Consider the following 19,429-nt stretch of genomic DNA (forward strand, 5'->3'; position numbering starts at 1 on the left):
TCCCTAGGTGAAACAGAAATGCAATTAGTTTGCATTAACAGTAGCCTGCTAAAAGTACAACTTCACATAAATTATGTGTAATTTGAAACTCTAGGTTCATAAACTCACCATAACAACTAAATATAAGTCCAAGACACTACCCTTTTAAACTATTTTCATAGACAGCACATTCACAACCATCATAAGTAACCATTTTGTTTTGTTTGAGATCCCCCTCTTATCACAATTGAAGTCTGCAGTAGTTCCACATTTCTAACCATAAACTAATTTTGCATCTATTTTCCCAAGGGCTGACACTTTTTCTATTTTAATATAACCATTACAGGAAATGGACATTGAATTATCTGCAGTTGCTACTTCAAGTCTTGACAGAATGTATATGGCTACATTTAGGTCCAACTTTTACCTTTGCACATTAATAACCCCACCAAAACCAACAGGACTGTATGGATTTAAGGAAGAATGTAATATGCAAACTATACAGTCAAACACTCCACAAAGGTTAGGAATCCAAGTACTTTCTAATGTTTAAGGGATTCCCCACCCCTATATTAAAAACAATGGAACTTTCTAAATTAATATGCACATCTGGACAGGGATTGAGTACAAAATTTAAAAAGCGCAAACCTTCAGTTTTCATAGTGTCCCAAAATTACAGAGTACAACAAACGTGTTTGCTCTGTATAGGAGTGCAAAGGAGGCGGAAGAGCCATCGAGCTTTCCACTTCCTTTGCAAAGGTCTAATACAACAGCATCCTTGCACGCTGCTAGTGCTGCTGCTTCTTATAGCTTTCTCCAAAGTGTGGGGGGGGGAGGGAGGAGGAGATAAGGGCAATGGGAGCAGCAGATGTGACCAAGCACAGTGGTGTCTCCTGGGGGAATTCTATGCCACTGTGTGCGTGCACAATTCATGTCCCACACAGATTTTTTTCTTCCTCTGCAGGAAATATGTTCTGCTGGGGTGGCACTACAGTTATGACTTTCACTCACCAGGGGCCGCTGTGGTTCCAAAACAGAGGGCAGCTGGCTCCCTGGCCACAGCAGCCAGCAGCCAATAGGGGGGGAGAAGAGGCTGCATTCCTCACAGCACCCTACCCATGGGGCCAGAGGAGGCGGCACGGGGCTGCTGGTGGGGTCACATAGACTGGGGATCAGAAGGGCTAGTAGGGGGAGGGAAGACAGACTGGGGCAGGGACTGAATCGGAGTGCAGGGACACTTGGGGACAGGGGCAGATGTGCATGACTCAATAGGGGAGGCTAGGGATCAGCATGGGGGAGACTCCCCAACTCCCTAACAATCCCTCTCCACCACCCAAAAAACCAAACCTGTTCCATACTTCTCCCACCCACACGTAACAACCCTCCAGGTTCACTCTCAAGCTCCTTCCCAGAAATTACTTCTCTCTCTCCCTCAGCTCCTCCCTTAACCCTCTCCACTGCTTCTGAGGGGTGGTGGAAATACAGTTCTGTATTGTAGTTTAAATGAATTACTTAAAATTCTGTATTAATATGCCAAGTAAGGAATCTATTTGTCAAAAAACATTTCCTGAATCCTTTTTGTTGTATGTATTGTTACAGACATACTTGCTGACAGAAAGGTACTCTGAAATAAAATTACCAAAATAATTGAAATTGGCATGATTATAGTGTGTTATTTTGACAAATAAAATATGCAGAATTTTAAAATACTGTGTGCAGAATTTAATTTTTTGGCACAGAATTCCCGCAGGAGTCGGAGCTGCACCCTCTTCAGGAGTGAAGCAGTGACCAGATCAATGGGACGCATTGTCCGTTTCTGCAAAGCGGACCACAGGGTTGGAACTGCATGAAGTTTGTCTCCAGCAAAATCACTCCCAATAGTGAATAGATAAGCCAGGTATTGGAAAGAGGTGCTACTAGTTTCACTAGTTCATTGCAGAGAACTGTCTAGATTCATCACTCAAATCTGAAATAGTTAAAAAAAAAAATCTTCTGAACGGATTTCTTCAATGCTGGTGGTATTATTAATGATCATTAAAATCATGCCAGATTGATGCATTAGAAACTCAAGTCCACTATCTAGAGATTATATTTGGCATGGGCAACACCTTTTCGAGTTTTTTTCACCAGTCCATGCAAAGATGTATCAAATCTCTATTGAAGAAACTATCCCTAGGAATGAAAGGATAGTCCATAGCCTGAGTTCATTCCAGTTTTGGCCTCACAACTGAGACTACCAGCAAGCACGCCCAATAAAACAATGGTTAGCAGACTTGCCTGCTAACATCTGGACTGACAATTCACATATGTCCTACTATCAGCTAAATGAACATCTTTTCATCCAAGGAGAATTTCAGAGAACTCACTCGAATTTACAACCACCCACATTGTGTCTCGGATACTGTGGGGAAAGCCTTGCTTATTTATGTTTACATGCCCTTTAATTAATTACTCTGGGTATTCACCATACTAAATACATCTTAAATCTTTGGAGTCAATTTTTCAAAGTGAATGTCAATCAAGCACACTTTAATGTGCGCAAAAACCATGAACATGTAATTTTTCACATCCAACATCTTGTGTGGACAAAACTCAGATTGGCACACAAACCACATACACTCATGCAAATCTAGCAGGTGGCCCTCTACTCAAATTATGTGTGAAAATCTACTTCTACATGTCCCAAAACAGACATGGAAAACAGCATGCCAAAGCTTGGGCGTGCAACCTATAACTGCAAATTACAGTGGCCAGGACTTGACTATGGACCCTTTTGACTATTGGGCTCTGAATTTTATTTACAAATAAAAACAAATATGGAAACTATTTTTAAAATCATAATGAAGTATTCAAGTTTTATCACCCCCAGTGACACAGACTACTATTCTGCACCAATTCCAATATAATAGTTAAATAGTTATCACTGAACAACAAAAAACAAAAAAAAAGTGCCATTGATTCAAGCTATTTGGAATCTAAATCCAAAATTGTATAAAACCTGCATTTAATAACCAACGACATTCTTTATAATGGATCATTGTGATTATTAAAAAATACACTTATGTTCATGAACAGCCCATAATTTCTCAAATACTTTGGCTGTTTAAATCAAACACCAAAAGGTTCAAGAACATATAATCTAATGACCTACACAAAGTTTTAAAAAGCCAAAACTTGGTTATTTATTCATAACAAAGAAACCTTAAACAAAAACACAAAAAACCCACAAACAGCTGCAATAGTAAGACCTTATGGTCTGCCTTACAGTTACTATGCGCTGAATGGAATTTTTTTAAAATGTAATTTAATAAAGGAAAGACAGATATGTTCCAAAGATAAACTTTACTACAACTTTCAGCTTGGGGTGAAAGTTCAGTTCTTTTAAAAAAAAAAGATAAGAAAAAAAAAAGGTACTTTAACATGGAAACTCTGAGTCAGACTTACCGGCACAAAGACCGCTGCTATCATTAAAGAAAGATCCAGAGGCGCGTGGTGTACAAACCCAATATGCACAGCACAACTGAAGTGGAAAAAGGTCTTGAACAGGCAAAGTCCTGTTTGCCCCCCATCCCTATACCTGGAAGACGTTTCAGTTTCTATTTTTAAGATATTGTAAAACCTGTTAAAACTAGTCCCATATATATCAAGCACTTACCACTGCCTAGTCTCAGAAGCAGCACATCCTGAAGTCTCCTGTTCAAGTCTCTGAGCTCTTTCATTTCTGACACTAATGCCCCATACTCCTTTAGCTTTTTTGCCTGCTGCACAAGCTGTCTCCGTGTTCTCTCAAGTTCTTGCTGAATATGTCTCATTTCTTCTTGCTGCTGTTGGTAACTCCTCAACAATTCTTCATAGAGAACACGAGGAATTACAGCATCGTCCATGTTGTTAATGCCTTCCGAAGTCTCCATAAAGGTTTCCTCAGGGCTCGAACTACTACTGAGACTCATCCCATTTTGCTTTTCTAGGCGAGCAACAACTGCTTCGATGCTTTTGTGTGTACCTTCACTTTGTTTCCTCCCATCTTGTCTCTGTGTGTCACAATAATACAGAACATTAGCAGAGCAGGAACTCAATACATAACATGAACTAAAACTCCAGCCTTCAGGACAATTAAGGCTGTTTTCCAAAAAAGTGAAACAAGGTCCATCGTACAAAAAAATGTTGCTCCTAAAGGATGCTTGTGAACACTCTTACCATAACTGAATTGTGTGTGTAATAATATGCAAACTTTAGGAACTGATGGAGGCCTTTCTTGGTTGCATTTGTCCAAATTGTGTGTGCAAGTGGAGTGTACTTTAGGCAGACCTTTCCTATTTAAAAAAAGACCTGGGCTTCTCCCTTTTGAAAGTCCGGCCCTTCATGTTTGGCATATATACAGTGTTTATATTTCCTTTTCTGATTGTCTTAAAGGGAAAAAGGGTATCAATTATGTATTTCGTATGTTATCCATAATTGCAGGGTACTTTAAAAAACTGAAGTAGTGTCTATATTTTTTTCACCAGTATAAATAAGAGCAGTTTTACTGAGTTAAAGAGAGAAAATGGGTTGATAGAAGCACACCATTTGAAGCCATTTTATGAATTGAGGACTTGTCCTTTCAATCACTATGCAAACAAACTTCCACTGACTATCCCCACCCCCATGCATGCATGCATGCATACACACACACACACACACACACACACACACACACACACACACACACACACCCCTCCCCATGAAAATAAATGAGTTATACTATTTGCAAGCACTGGAAAGGGAATTAGAATAATAAATTAGAGAATATACAATCTAGTCCCATCCCCCAGATCAAGCGATTCCTTATATATTAGTACTGCATTGCAGATGTTTAATTTCCAGTGAACTTCTAGAGCAATTTACCTTTGCTCTCTCTCACAGTAGTCCAAACCCTATTAATAAATGCATACTCCTTTGTAAAGGGTCTGGATGATGGTATTACCATGTATCAGTATAGGCAAAAAGTCACCAGTTTTTTCAACTGGCCAAATATAGAAAGAGTATTTGAATTTCCAAGTAACTGACAGGAGAACAAACCTAGCTCATGGGTTAAACACAAAAAACTGATGCTATCAATTCCCATACCACGTCCATGAGTAATGTGGCAGAAAATGAGATTATTCAATGTTATTCCTGCACCATACATGCTCTAAAAAATGCCATCCCACCATAAATAAATCTACTAGTATAATTCCTGCACCTAGACAACACATGAAGCCACAAAGCAATGTCCCGCCCCCCCCCCCCCAAGGTTGGCAGACTTTTAAAAGGAGAAGTTACTTGAAAACAAAAACAAAAAAATTACAGTTTTTGACATCTCAACTTGAGGGGACCACTGACCTCTATATCAGAGGGATTCAATCTTGTTAGTTTTTCTTCCCACCCATTTCTTTAGTCTGGACTTTCACAGCACCCTGTTCTATTCAAGACAAGCTGAGTACAATGGGTTAAAAAGTGCCACCCAAGAACAGCTGCTTAATAATAATGTAACTGGGGCAACCTGGGCCAAAGTTAAACAACATTGTTCCAAAAATCTCTAACAGCAATTCAGTTTTGCAGACAGTATAAACAAAAATAATTCTCAACTGCACATGAACTGGATTTCTGAAAAGAGGTCTGTAAAGCAATTCAGAATTCTCACCCACAGCCCCTGCCCGCCAATGTGACCCAATTACATCAATACAACGTTTTAAGGGGATGGAAAGCCAGCCTGGAATTCTTCAGCTATGACATGTGTGCATATGCCCCAAGCACTTTCACACACACACAAACACCCAAAAAAACAAAAAAAAACAAAAAAAAACTTCAATACCTTACTGTGTCTAAGCTCCACATCTTCTTCCCCATAATCTGTAACCTCCCCAGCTTCTTCTACGTGATTGAGAGAGAGTTTGGGGATTTTAATTTTCTTCTGCATCACACTGTTTTCAAGGTCAGTTTTGTCTTCTAAAACGTATATTAAAAATAAAAATATTGTTACATTAATCAAAGTCTTCTTACTTCCAAATATTGCATGATTTAGGCAAGACCAGTTAAAAAAAAAATTCCCATGCTTTACTCCCCTCAATATTCAATAGATCAAATTAATCCAGTGTAACTCCTCTGACACCCATTAACCACAATGGTGCTATACCAGGGACAACTTGGCCATATGTGATTGTGCATATTAAAAAAAAATGGTAAGTTAAATTTATGGGATAGTGATCAAATGCATTAACGTATAGCCATTAGTACTAAAATAAAAGGTAGAAACCATTTGATGCTGTAAAGAATTCAACTCCCTAAGAACTACTTGCATTTCTTTAAATTATATTTATCAACAAGATCATATATCATTCATAAACTGCTACTGAAAGTTCACATTCTGTTTAGGTCTAAAGTAAGAGAGAGTTTGGTAGTTTAATTGTAGGCTCTACTCAGCATTTGTCAACAGCACAAATCCAGCACATCATCCGGCACAAATGGCAGATTCTGCAATGCTCAGGGCTGGAAAAACAGCGGGTCAGATTTGAGAGGCACTTGCAGAGAGCTGTGTGCAGAACCTGTACAGTGACCACTGACACCACTCCTATTTCTAGTTTATAATACTAATCCAGGGGTCGGCAACGTTCGGCACGCAGCTCGCCAGGGTAAGCACCCTAGCGGGCCGGGCCAGTTTATTTACCTGCTGACGCGGCAGGTTCGGCCGATCGTGGCCCCCACTCGCCGCGGTTCGCCGTCCCGGGCCAATGGGGGCGGCGGGAAGTGGCGCGGGCCAAGGGATGTGCTGGCCGCGGCTTCCCGCTGCCCCCATTGGCCCGGGACGGCGAACCGCGGCCAGAGGGGGCCGCGATCGGCCGAACCTGCCGCGTCAGCAGGTAAATAAACTGGCCCGGCCCGCTAGGGTGCTTACCCTGGCAAGCCGCGTGCCGAACGTTGCCGACCCCTGTACTAATCCTTTGTCAGAGAAACAAAATCCAGACAATAAAAATGTATTTATCCTGAGACCCAGAGAGAGGCCTATGTAACAGTGATTTTACTGTTAAAATATTTTTCGAATTTGGAGTATTCTACACAAGCTCCTAAGAGATGTACTCTACTCGGTTATTCTTTGGGACATACTAGAGCCAAACCCTAGTCTTTCAAAAAGTGCCATGGGAATCTTTAAAATTCTTGCAGAACAGACAAAGTCTGTTTGTCCTGAACATAAAGTCAGTTATGGAACGGGGATAACTTTAGATTGTAAAGTCATGTGTTCTATTTGTACATTGGAAGATTATGAATAAGACAACAATCGGAGTCCTCTTATCCACCTTCGAACTGTAATCCATGAAATGTCCTATGAATATCTTTGAGAAGTGCAGTGTGGATACCAGTTGTGTGTGCTTAGTCACAGACTTCAACTTTTTCAAAATTAGCATCTCTCCACAGGACCTCCAATGGTTAGTTCTGACAGTGCAGAAAAGGGAAACAAAGGTAAATCATAGTTTAATGAGGAACAAGGCATTCATTAGAACCAGATTACACAGAGGAATGCAATTTATTTTGCTGCAGATAGAAATGGATTTCTTGTAGGCAAATGGTGATATTACAGCCCAAGGCTTTGTAAAGTAAAGAAGATGCAACAACAAACAAAAAAGACAACCTGAAATGAAATTCAGATGGTAGCAATAGATACTAAGACAGATGCAAGAAGAAAAAGAAAAAACAAAAAAGGTAGGCCTTATTTACATCTCTCTCCATTCCCCACTGCATTTTGAATGCTTATGCCATTTTAACAAAATGGCAGTCTAACCGCTAGGTTTGGAAAAATCATGTCTGGAAACCATACAGAAGTAAGAGTGAAGTGGTCCATCAGTGTTGTCAGAGAGCAGGACAGGAAAATTAGATAGGCTTCTGTAAGACTGAAGAAAAAAAGATGTAGAGGTGATAAGGAGAGAGAGAGAGAGAGAGAGAGAGAGAGAGAGAGAAGTACTGATTATCTCCTTGCAAGCAATTATCAAAAATGAAAACTTAATGAATAAAAGTAATCCAGTGTTGGTGAAAGGCACTAGATGTAAAGCTCTTGTGCAAAGAAGGGCTATTTTTGCATAGTACAGGTATTGCACAGGCAAGCTGCAGAGCAAATTCTCCTACAGTGCCTTGCAAATAGGTTTCAAACTAACCTGGAAGAGAGCCCTTTTCTATAGTTGGAAAATGGAAAGCAATCTCCATGGACCAATCGGATTCTTGTCCTAGAAACAAGACTGATACAACCCATTCACTTTGCATAGGTTACTAAAGCCATCAGATGTAGTTTTCAAGTCACTACCACTCTGAACCACATGCGAAGTAGGGACAATGAGGTAAAATCCCTAGTCTGTTAGTTACTGTTTTTCACCGTCAATGTGGCTCCTTTCAAATTCTGCAATTTGGTTTTCCCCTTTTTTGATTTTGGTGCTTATCTTGTGAAATTTACTAGAGACTGGACAGGTAGATTGAAGAAAACTCACATTCTCCTACACCAAACTTTTAGACATTATGGGAGGAAAAAATGGATGTATAAGTTAAAGCAACAGTTAGGACATTTTAATTTATTCAGCTAGCTTGGCAGCAACAGAACATATAATACCCTCTTATGGCTGGTTTGTTCTTCTAGGTCTATTTATGCTTAATACAATTTATCCAGTGTTTTAGATCTGAACAAGCTTTTTGTTTATTAAACAAACTTGTTTTTTCCCCCCACACTCTTTTCTTCCACATTAATTGTGGCTACTGAAAGAAAAAGTCTCATGCTAAATTCTGGGATAATGCAGGAGTACTGCTTCTCATGGTGTGCACACATGCATTTGGAACAGTTCCCTTTAAGACTCTAGTTTCACTACTCCTGCTATTTGTTAGGATGCCCTTGGAGGCCTTTTTCCACTCAGCTTCCCAAGAACTCAGTTCAACTCCAGCCTTCGTCACTCAGGTATATTTATTTGGCACACGGCAGTGCTATGCTGAATAGCTCAGATGTGTATGTGTGTGTGTGGTGGGGGGGGGGGGGGGGAATGAATGCAGACTGCAGTGTGGTGCTAGGTTAACAGGGACAGGTGCAGGAGAGGAGTCTGGCATAGAAGAGAATTTGCACCCTTTTGTGCCCCAAAGAAAAGTAGAATATGAACCAAAATGGCTGGACTAGTATAAACTCAATGGCCCAAGACTAGCATAAGAGATTAGGAGCCCTGGGACAGATATGGCTTGAAGATTTGATTTGTAATGACAATGTGGCCCACGTGCCTAAAATTTGTCTTCAACCATTTAGACTCTGTGCTGCACGTTAAGAATTGCACCATACCCTTAGGTGTTTATGGTTGTATTTTCAATTAGTTATTTCTATAAAATCCTGCTCCCATATACAGAATAAACCCTTCACCAATATGGCCACATAAGGACCTGAGGAGGAGAACCATCACTAAATGGGCGGATGTAGCAGAGCAAATTGGTTCAGGGTGAGCCACGAGCCTGCATAGTACTGTGGGTTTTGACCCTCTGAAAACAGGTATTTTGGGCAAGTAGTTCCCTGAAGGATCAGGTGATGGATACTTGGCTGGTCATGTGACTAAGGAAAGCCTGTGACTCAGTAGAGAGACACTCAAAAAACTAGAAAGGCTGAGGCCATGAAGAGGTAAGACCTGGAAAGTGGCTCTCTGACAAGGAAGGTGGGGAAGCGTAAGCACAGAAGGGGGCATAAAGGAGACCAGGCAAGATTGGGAAACAGTTTTGAATTGACATCTGGCTGACCAGCCATGGTGTTACAGTCCTAGGACTGGAGACATACAGTAGAGCAGGGACATGGTCACCCTAAGATGTCATCTACCAAAGTGCTGTTGAAACAGCCAAGCCAGAATCAATGGGGTAAGGCAGAATGAGAAAGGGAATTGTATAGCGCCTAGGAGGGTTGGAAAGACAACTGGACTGAGGAATGGCTAAGGAATTGAGTTGGAGAACATAGGAGGGCTAGCAAAGGACTGCTGGGGCTGGAAGTAGAGGTCAAAAGCACAGTGGCCTACAAGCCTGTGGAAGTCAACTGAGGCATACATGACCAGATGGCAGAGAGATAATCTGCTTGGTTACAACAGAATGGTTATGTGAAAGCCCTAAGACTGAAAGCCATATTCAGTAGTCACAAATTGGAAACCTAAAAGTCTCCTTAAAACATTCCTTGTATTCTAACCTAGCAATTGGGACTTGAATCTTGGTCAGACCTGAATAAACTGGATGTTTTAAAATACAGTTCAAATGTAGTCTTTTCGCCTCTGGAGTAAATGATGGAAAACTGCAGAGAAATAGCTCTGCACTCTAAGTGAATGAGAAATGGCAGATCCGAGATTGGTCCAAGTACAAGCTTGGCAGTGCTGTGCATCTTATGATACCAACAGTAAAATGAGAATCTAAGTCCATGTTTTCTCCTTTTCCCCAAATTTTTAGTAAATTTCAATCTTTGTGGAAGATTATGTACTAACAGAGAAACTTAAAACCTCTTCAGCCAGAGATTTGATACACTATGATAACATGGGTGCAAATTTCCCCCACACTGCCATGCCGATCTGCTTCATTCCTAATTTGGCGGAATCATTTCTGTGGTGAGGGGAACTTAATCTCTGTATTTACTTAAGCCAGTGATTCTCAACTTGTGGAGCACATGCGACCCAATTAGCACACATCTGTGGCCCAGCTCAGCTGTGTGCTAAAGGCCACTAGCGTGCCGGGGTCACCAAGTTCCCGACTGCCTGGCACGGAGGGGTCCAGGCTGCCCGGCAGGGTCGGGGCTGCCAGCTGGCACCATGGGTTCGGGGGCCCGGGGCTGCTGGCCTGCCCTGCGAGCTACGGAGTCCAGGGCAGCCACGTGGCGGGGTCGGAGGTCTGGGGCTTCCGGCCAGCCCCGTGGGGTCGGGGGGCCTGGGGCACCCGCCCAGGCCCACGAGCTCCAGGGCAGCCACGTGGCGGGGGTACAGGGTGGGCAGCCGGCGAGGTCGAGGCTGCCGCTGCCCTGCCACCCGGCCCCGATAACATATGCGGCCCACAATGTGTAATAAGTTGAGAACCACGGATTTATGCTTTGGCACTAACTAGCCCTCTTGTTTGAGGTGATAGATGCTATTTATGGGGGAGCACTACTATTTACCCTACCCAAGAGCATACCTATGCCTTCTAATACAAATAGACTACATGATCCCTAGCCTTCCCCACCCTCCTTTACAAACGTATTTCAGACATGACAACAAGGAGTCTCATAGGTCAGAAAGGATGGAGCTACATAGACTAAGTTATTGGAGAAGTGACCATCTTTTTGTTATGTGTGTACACAGTGCCTAGTACTGTGGGGTCTTGATTCATGACTGGGGGCTCTTACATGCTACCACAATACAAATATCACAGACACAGAAGACTAAAACAGCAAGATTGAGTAAAGAAGTTATATTGGTTCATTTGAAGATGGAAAACATCATTACATATGACTATCAATTAGCTTCTTGTAGGCATCAGGAAAAAGGGGGTCTCTAATGGGGTGCTCTCCCCACATTAGCCTTGACAGGATTAAGGCAGGTTGAGAAATGGGCTAATAAACTATCAAGCCACAGCTGAGAGGAATTGGGTGGCTAAGCAATCCCCTGACTAATGGAGGGAGCCCAGCTGCGGAGGAACCAGCTGGGCTGGATTTATAAAGACAGGAAATTAGCTGAAGAGGGGCTGCTGGGAATGTCTGAAGTCACTCTCTGGGAGAAGTGTTTGGAGGCTACAGCGACAGGTAGCCCATAGTTACTCCCTGGATTGGGGGGGAGTTAGGAGGCTAGCAAATCCAGAGAGAAGGCAGCACCAGATGGTAAGGAAAAACTGCCTTTCCCTGAGCCTAAGGTCTAAAAGGGAACAGATCTTGACTGCTGACTAGAGGGTCCCCCTGCCAGCCACTGAGGAGTGGCACTGGGGGGCAGTGAAAGGGAAGACTACCTGAGGTTGCTAGGGAGAAAAGCTTTGGTGACCTGGAAGGGGAGAACACATCATGACCTGGTCAGACAGCTGTGTCATGAAGAGGCAGCAGCAGCAGCTCATGGAGTGTGAGAGGTGCTGCAGACTGGCAGAGAGAGATGGAGCTGACTTGGCGAGTTACTCTCCATAGTGACCAGGAGGAGGTGCCATCTTGGGGGTGAGGGGAGGACCCCGTCACAGGGTTTTTAGAAGGGATTTAAGAAAAGGTAGTGGTCTTGCAGAGCAGGCATTGGAGAGAGTAAGAAGAAATATTCTAGGAGAAGCAATCTTCATGCTAATAAGGCATCAAGGCTGGCATCACTACTGGAGAAGAGAATGCGTGGGGTAACTCCGCAAGAGACAAGGTTGGACAAACTGGCAGGGGGTGGAGTTGTGGAAGATCTTTAAAGAAAACAAGAAGTTTGAACTTCATCTAGTCAAGGAGGGGAAGCCAAAAGCTGAATTCAACAAGAGGTAGGGATGGCCAGATTGACAGGCAATGTACTGACTAGAGAAGGGACTTAGTTGGAAGGTCAGAGAGGAGATGACAGGAGACAATAAGGGCCTGGACAACAGTTTTAGCTTGGTGGGCAGAAAGATAAGGCTAGATATTAGAAATGCTACAGAAATATTAGGATTCAGAAAAAGTCTCAATGTCAAGGGCAAAAGAGAGGACACAGTTTAAGATGACCCAGGTTTTGGGCCTCAAGGACAGGGAGGATGGTAGGTCTCCAATCCCCCCCACACCCAAAAATGGGGGGAGTTAACAGAATTTAGGAGAAAGATTGTTTGGGCCATCATAAATTTAAATGGTTACTGAGACATAAAAGGAGGTGATGATGGTCAAGCAGTTTGGAAGATTGTTTTGTTCCATCCAAACCTGATTAGGAGCAGAAAGATGGATGCATGAGTTGGCACTTGAAGTCCTCAGTGGATGAGGTCTGCCAAAAAGGTGACATTAAAGAGTCCCATGAGACCTATAGAGAAAGGGGAGAGGAGGATGACACACTGGAGGAATGGCAGAGGAGTAGAAGGAGAACTAGGAAAGCACAGCATCATGAAAGCCAAGGGAGAACAACATCAAGCAAGAGTATGATCAACAAATGTCAAAAGCAGCAGAAAGGTCACAAAGGATGGAGTACACATGCTGGGAATTGGCCTGGAGAAGACTGACAGACCTTGGTTGAAAGCAGTTTCAATGGAGTGGAAAGAACAGAAGCCAGATTGGAAAGGACTCAGAGTGGAATTGGGAGAGAAAACTAGAGACCGTGGTTATAGTCTGCCTGCTTGATAGGCTTGGAGGTGAAGGGGGAAAAGGAAGATAGGCAGGAAGATGGAGTCAACTTATTGAGGATGGAGATCAAGGAATGCTTGTTCGATAGAAAGAAGGAGCTGGAGGACAGAGGTTAAGGAGGAGGGAGCAATCCTGTATTAACATAGGAATGGATTAGATAAACTAAGTAGTCTCCTCCTCTAATTTCTGTGTCTGAAATCCTACATCAAGGCTGGCTCTCCTTTAGTAACTTTAACAATAAAGTATACTGACAGAGTATGGGTGTGAGCTGCTCCCACTAAACACCAAAATTCTCCAACTTCAGTGAGAATAGGGGCAGGTCTTAAGAGTCAGACTCGAGTTTGAATGCACAAATCTGTTAGTGAATCACAACCTTGATATTGGGGGGAGGGATAGCTCAGTGGTTTGAGCATTGGCCTACTAAACCCAGGGTTGTGAGTTCAATCCTTGAGGGGGCCACTTAGGGATCTGGGGCAAAATCAGTACTTGGTCCTGCTAGTGAAGGTAGGGGGCTGGACTCGATGACCCTTCAGGGTCCCTTCCAGTTCTATTAAAAAAATAAAAATAAAAAAAAAATCTTGATTTGGATAATGATCTACAGCAGAAACCATATTAACATGCATACTAATTTGAAGTCAGTTGTCTCAAACCTGACAACACTGAAGCATATTGCTACATATCATAATTTTGTGAGCCTTTGTTTACCAGTACTCTGCAGTGGCACCTTTGGAGCTATTCTGGCTGATCGAATAAATCACTATGGTGCAATAAAATTAATACATATATAAAACTGTAGATAGATGTTTTCTGATTTTTCCACTAATAAAAATGTTAGTTCAAAAGTCATGCCCACAAGTCTATACTAAGCATAGTAGAGTTTTAATCCTGGCTCCTACATTTAATCATTAGTTGATGTTGAATAATTCACCTTCTCTGTCTTGGTGTCCCCCATCTATGCTTGCATACCTCACAGGGGTGGTATGGAGGTTAGTTAGTTAATGCTTGTACAGTGCTCTGAACATGTAAACCACGAAGGTTTATAATTATGGAGAAACTCCTTTAATCCTTACTGAAACCCACTGCAGTATTTTTTAGAAATTTGGAATTTTTTAAAAATTGAAAACAAGTAGCACATTTTAAAAGAAGTCCTATCCTATATATTTCAGTTGTATATCCACCTATACAACACCTCATGTAGGGGCTGAGGATTAGTTATTAAGGAACTTTACAAATGAAGAGTGCTTTACAGCAACAATTAACATTTATAATGACAATTCCTCTTTATAAAGTGCATTTTGAAACCTCAGACAATAAGAACTACTAGGCTGGAAACCAACTCAATAAACTTTGCTATGGTTTGGCTGGCTGCCTGCCTGCCTTGCTAGAACACTTCTGAAGGGGCTCTAATGACCACAAGACCACGAAGCGGTGGAAATGCTGCATTTCAGCTGCACCAGAGGGTTAAGACCTCGAGCACCCCACCACAAAGGGAGTCTCCCCAGTCACCGACCCATCAGAGACTCCGAAGGCAAGAGGAGAATGGACTGGAGGAGTAGCCAGCAGATTTACACACTGTGTGAGCCCATACAGAAAAGTAGTAACAGTGTTAATATTGGATTCATAATACATTAACATTTTAAAAGAAAAGAGTTTGGCCACTATCTTTTCTTAAATACTTCAGTGACACTAAGGTAACATTATGGAGAAATGCCCTTAAAAAAGTTAAGAGGAAAGTGTTTTTCAACTGCTTTAGGATAACAAAAACCAACTTCCATTCATTTATTTTTGCTCCCATAAAATTGGTAGATGCTTTTAATTGTTAAATGTTGTAATTAATTGTAGGCACAGTCTTATTAAATCCTCAAAAATAAGTAATTTTAATGGAAATGTCACTACAATATTTCAAGCACAACTCCATATGGTAGGAGAGACAAGTACCACTTACTGTTACTGAAAATGACCTGTACTACTTTTTTTTTTTTTTTTTTTTTTTTTTTTTTTTTTAAACAATGAAATTAGCTTTTGAAAGTTAATATTGGGACAGGGCTGGGGGAAACCAACTGTGATGCCACATTCTAATCCGTGTTCAGATCAGAGTATGGGGCCAAGCGTAACTCACGCCAATGCGTGTGACATTGGAGTACTATATAAGCCTGTGTAGGGATTCATATACCATATACCCACTTAGCTGCGAGAGTAAGGGGAAAGGTTTATAAACAGTGTGTGTTTGGGATACCTTTATATTATGCCAACCCTCACGATGTCCGAACAGTGCACATAGAAGAAATGCACTGAATAGCAACAGAATCACAACAATACAAGTAGGAGCTTCAAGCCAACTTTGTATACACCACTTCCCTGACCAACACTCTGCATTCTGGGTGCACCTCAGCATCTAGCCTTATATATTTTCAATCATTGTAGTCCTTGTGCAAATATTTCCCTTCCGATTAACTACTGCCCTCATAGTTCCTCACCTGTATGTCCAAAACAAACAAGTATCTCAATTTCTCAGCCCATTTCCACCCTGCCCCCACTCAAACCTCCAAGTGTCATGCTGTGACAACGTGAATGGAAGTTTTAAATGCCCCTGAAACACAGCAAAACATTTCATCATGAGATTTAAAGACTGCCTTAAAAGTCATCTAAAATGAGTTAAATTTGACAGGTCTATCTTAGTATGGGGCAGAGCGTAAGCCATCCCCAATGGGCAAGGACAAGTGTGTGGAAACAAAGACTCATGAAACTGGAGTATATAGAACCAGTTTGGATAGGGGGTAAGAATCTGAGGTAGCTGTGTTTGTTGTGGTCATGTGGCTGGGAAATTTTGAGGACAGTAGCCAGAGTACAGAGATATTTATTGTAGCCACGGAAAGTATGTTTCCAATTAGAAGATATTCCCTTTTAACTTGATAATGACAATAGCCTGAGGTAATAAACAGTGAGACCTCTGCTTCTGAATTGTTTTTCTTTTAGCCTAGTATATGGTTACCTGTAGCGGGGTGACCACCCGCTCCAGCCCGGAAGGGGTTGGAAAAGCCCTGCAGAGGGCTGGGGCAGGGCCAGGGAGTAAAACCCCGGTTGATTGGGGGAAGTGGCTACAGCTGGGGCCACGCCCCAAACTAAGCAACTGGGCCTTATAAGGCAGCCAGGGAAGCCAGAAGAAACAGCAGTCTCTCTCTAACTTGAGAGGGAGACAGGCCTGGCTTCTGGGGAACTCACCATGGGGACCTAGAGGGAGGCAGGGCTGGGGAAAGGCCTTAGGAACTGGGAAGCCCTAGGCCAGCAACACCCCAGGCTGCAGGGCCTGGTTCTAGGCCCACCTAGGTATTGGGCTTGCAGAGGGGCAGCCGGAGGGTGGGTAAAGGCAGCCAGTCCAAACCCCTTGTTGCCTGTGATGATCGGCTGATAGACTGCAGGGCACAGGGGCTAAACAGAGACTGGCAGTAGCCACGACTGAGGTGACGTGGGGATAAGGGGTGGGGGAAACCCAGCAAGACTGTGGGGTACTGCAGGAGGCAGAACCCTGAGATAAGGGCACCAGGGTCCTGGGAGGGACACAGGGGGCCAATGGCAAGCGGTTCACTGGCCTGCAGAGGGTGCTCCTGGGTTGAAGAGCTAATTCCCAAGGATGACCAGCAGGAGGCGCCGCAGGGCTGAGTCTGTGCTGTGCTACATTACCATTTCATAAGCAGGAGGACCCTCAATTTAATCATTTAAGGGACAATGAAGTTACCTGGTATAGGATATACATAACCAATGGCAGAATTTGTCTACAAATATTTTGGATGTGTGTGAAGAACCTATGAACTACAGATGGATATTGCAGCAAAAAAGGCTAAAAGGACTAATTCTGAGAAAGAGGTCAAAAAGAAAAGTCAAGTAGTGAATCATTATATGAAGAGGCACCAACCCTTTCTAAAAAGTAAAGTACAAGATGTCACTGTTGCCTAAAATTCTTGCAATTTCAATTAGATACACTATTAACCTCTCATTTCAAAGTGCAGTGCAGTGTTCCTGTATGCTGTTGTATGGCAACCACTTTTCATTCTAGTGGTGAATGAAACAATTCTTCTAGTTTACTTAACAGCAATTGCCTGTGAACTTTAAGTCTTGAGATTGTCACAACTTCTGCTTTAAGCGGCTTTCCAATGCTCAGTTTTCTCTAAATTTCCTCTCTGGGTCTGAAACTCTGTCCTTGGCCTCAATCCCTGTATAACTTTTTCAAAAAGTTTAAGGAAAATCTCTTTAATTATTGAAGTGTTTAAAAGGTGACTTAGTATTTTCCTGCCCCCCATCAAAGGCTATAACAATTGTGATCCTTTTGAGCATGCTCAGAACATTTTTTTTTTTCTGAAAGCAGAGTCCAATTTTGACAAAACATTTTTGATAGCTGTACCGCTTGTGTAGCAACAGCACTGTCCCTTCCAGTATACTCTTGCCCAGCATGGCCTCACTGGTCTAAGGATTGTTGCTGGAATACTTAAGAAGGGAGATTATAAGCATAGGATTGAAATGGTGTGGGTTATGGGCCTGAACATATAGTCACTCCTATGGGGAGTCCCACTGAAGTCACAAGCCACTTATTAATGCACCTAAATAAGGACTTGTGGCCAACATTTGAAAAGGATTGGCTAAGGCTTTATTAGTAACACAGAAAAGGAAAAACTTGTTTCAATGTTTCAAAAATCAAATATTTAATTGTCATTCTTAATGCACATGTGCATGGGCAATTTATTTTCGCCATTCCCCCCATCTCCCCTTTAACAAAAATTTTAAAAAAGGCAAGGAAACAAATGCCAGGTTTCTCAGAATATCATTAAACCACCATTGCACAGACAGGGTTTGATAGTGCAAGCACATATGCACAGGCATGACTTTACTCACTTGAATAGTCCTGTAAAAAGCAACGTTTTACAGACCCAGACTAACTCGGCTACCCCTCTGATACTTGAATAGTCCTGTTAATTCAGTGTATGCAAATTAGCACCACTAAAATTGTGGAAGATGTTCTCTGAACATGCTCAGAAGTGAGCACATATATTACATTTTAAAAATAGGTTTTTTAAAAAAGATATGAATGACGGCCCTGATCCTGCACTTTGATCCACACGGGAGGATCCATGCACCTATGCAGAACCCCACTGAAGCCCTGGGTACTCTGCACGGTGCAGGCCCATCTGACTGAAGGACCAAGGCCTATGCATGTATTTTTTTTATATATATATATATATACATACACACACCTTTCAGAATGACACTAAGTTTACATACAATAGTTAACTGACTAGTTAGAGCGCTCTGGAAACCTTGGGGCAGTCGGGGGAGGGTGCGGGGAGTGATTTCCTACATAAACGTGAATTACTATTACTGACTTGTAAATGAGTAACAACTCCAATATTCTATTTGCCTGCCATGAGACTTTAGTCCTGAAACTATATGCCAATAGAAACATTTTAGAAAGTATTTCCTAACTCTACAATTTGCCACAAAGTAACTGATTTTAAAGCTAACTTGCTGATAATTCTATCAGTGCCAAAGCTGATACAGACTAACTCTGCTACCCCCTGATACTTGTATCCACAAAAACAACAAGGAGTCCAGTGGCACCTTAAAGACTAACAGATTTATTTGGGCATAAGCTTTCGTGGGTAAGAAAACCTCACTTCTTCAGATGCATGGAGTGAAAATTATAGATGCAGGCATTATATAATGACACATGAAGAGAAGGGAGTTACCTCACTGGAGAACCAGTGTTGATAGGGCCAAAGCTGATACATTAACTACAAACCCAAATTCTATTCCCAAGATTTCTAAGTATAAGATCAATTTCTCTCCTCAGGCACTAGAAGCTTCTTGGAATAATAAAATAAACATTTAAGCTAGAGAGATGGCCAGAAGGTGATAGTTTCAAGAGTAAAACAATAATTCTGTGTGTGTAGTGTGTAATTGACTCAGTGATAGAAAAGTTGTTTTTTTACAGAAAAATTCAGGGTTCATATCATCTTCCATGTACATAACTTAGCACTTAATGTCTGATTCTTCCCTCATATAGCTAACGAGAACATCAAGAGTCCCTGTTCACAGGATAAAAAAAAAAATAGTATAAGAAATAGAAACCTTCATACTTCAGGGGATAAGCCAACAAAAACAACTATGAAAAAC

At 42.0% G+C, this 19,429-nt stretch overlaps 2 protein-coding genes across 2 annotated transcripts in view; both read right to left on the bottom strand.

Annotated features, from left to right (window-relative positions):
- Positions 1 to 19,429, bottom strand: part of AGBL4 (AGBL carboxypeptidase 4) — a 1,406,728-nt gene that overhangs the window by 538,331 nt on the left and 848,968 nt on the right. The gene's annotated exons all lie outside the window — the stretch shown is intronic.
- Positions 1 to 19,429, bottom strand: part of BEND5 (BEN domain containing 5) — a 44,371-nt gene that overhangs the window by 22,855 nt on the left and 2,087 nt on the right. Inside the window, exons 2-3 of the mRNA XM_065409731.1 lie at positions 5,813 to 5,946; positions 3,635 to 4,010 (exon numbers count right to left, since the gene is read on the bottom strand). Of these exons, the coding sequence (XP_065265803.1) occupies positions 3,635 to 4,010; positions 5,813 to 5,946 (510 nt within the window). The remainder of the gene's footprint in view (positions 1 to 3,634; positions 4,011 to 5,812; positions 5,947 to 19,429) is intronic.

This window comes from Emys orbicularis, chromosome 8 (assembly GCF_028017835.1).
Source record: "Emys orbicularis isolate rEmyOrb1 chromosome 8, rEmyOrb1.hap1, whole genome shotgun sequence".
Classification (NCBI taxonomy): domain Eukaryota; kingdom Metazoa; phylum Chordata; order Testudines; family Emydidae; genus Emys; species Emys orbicularis.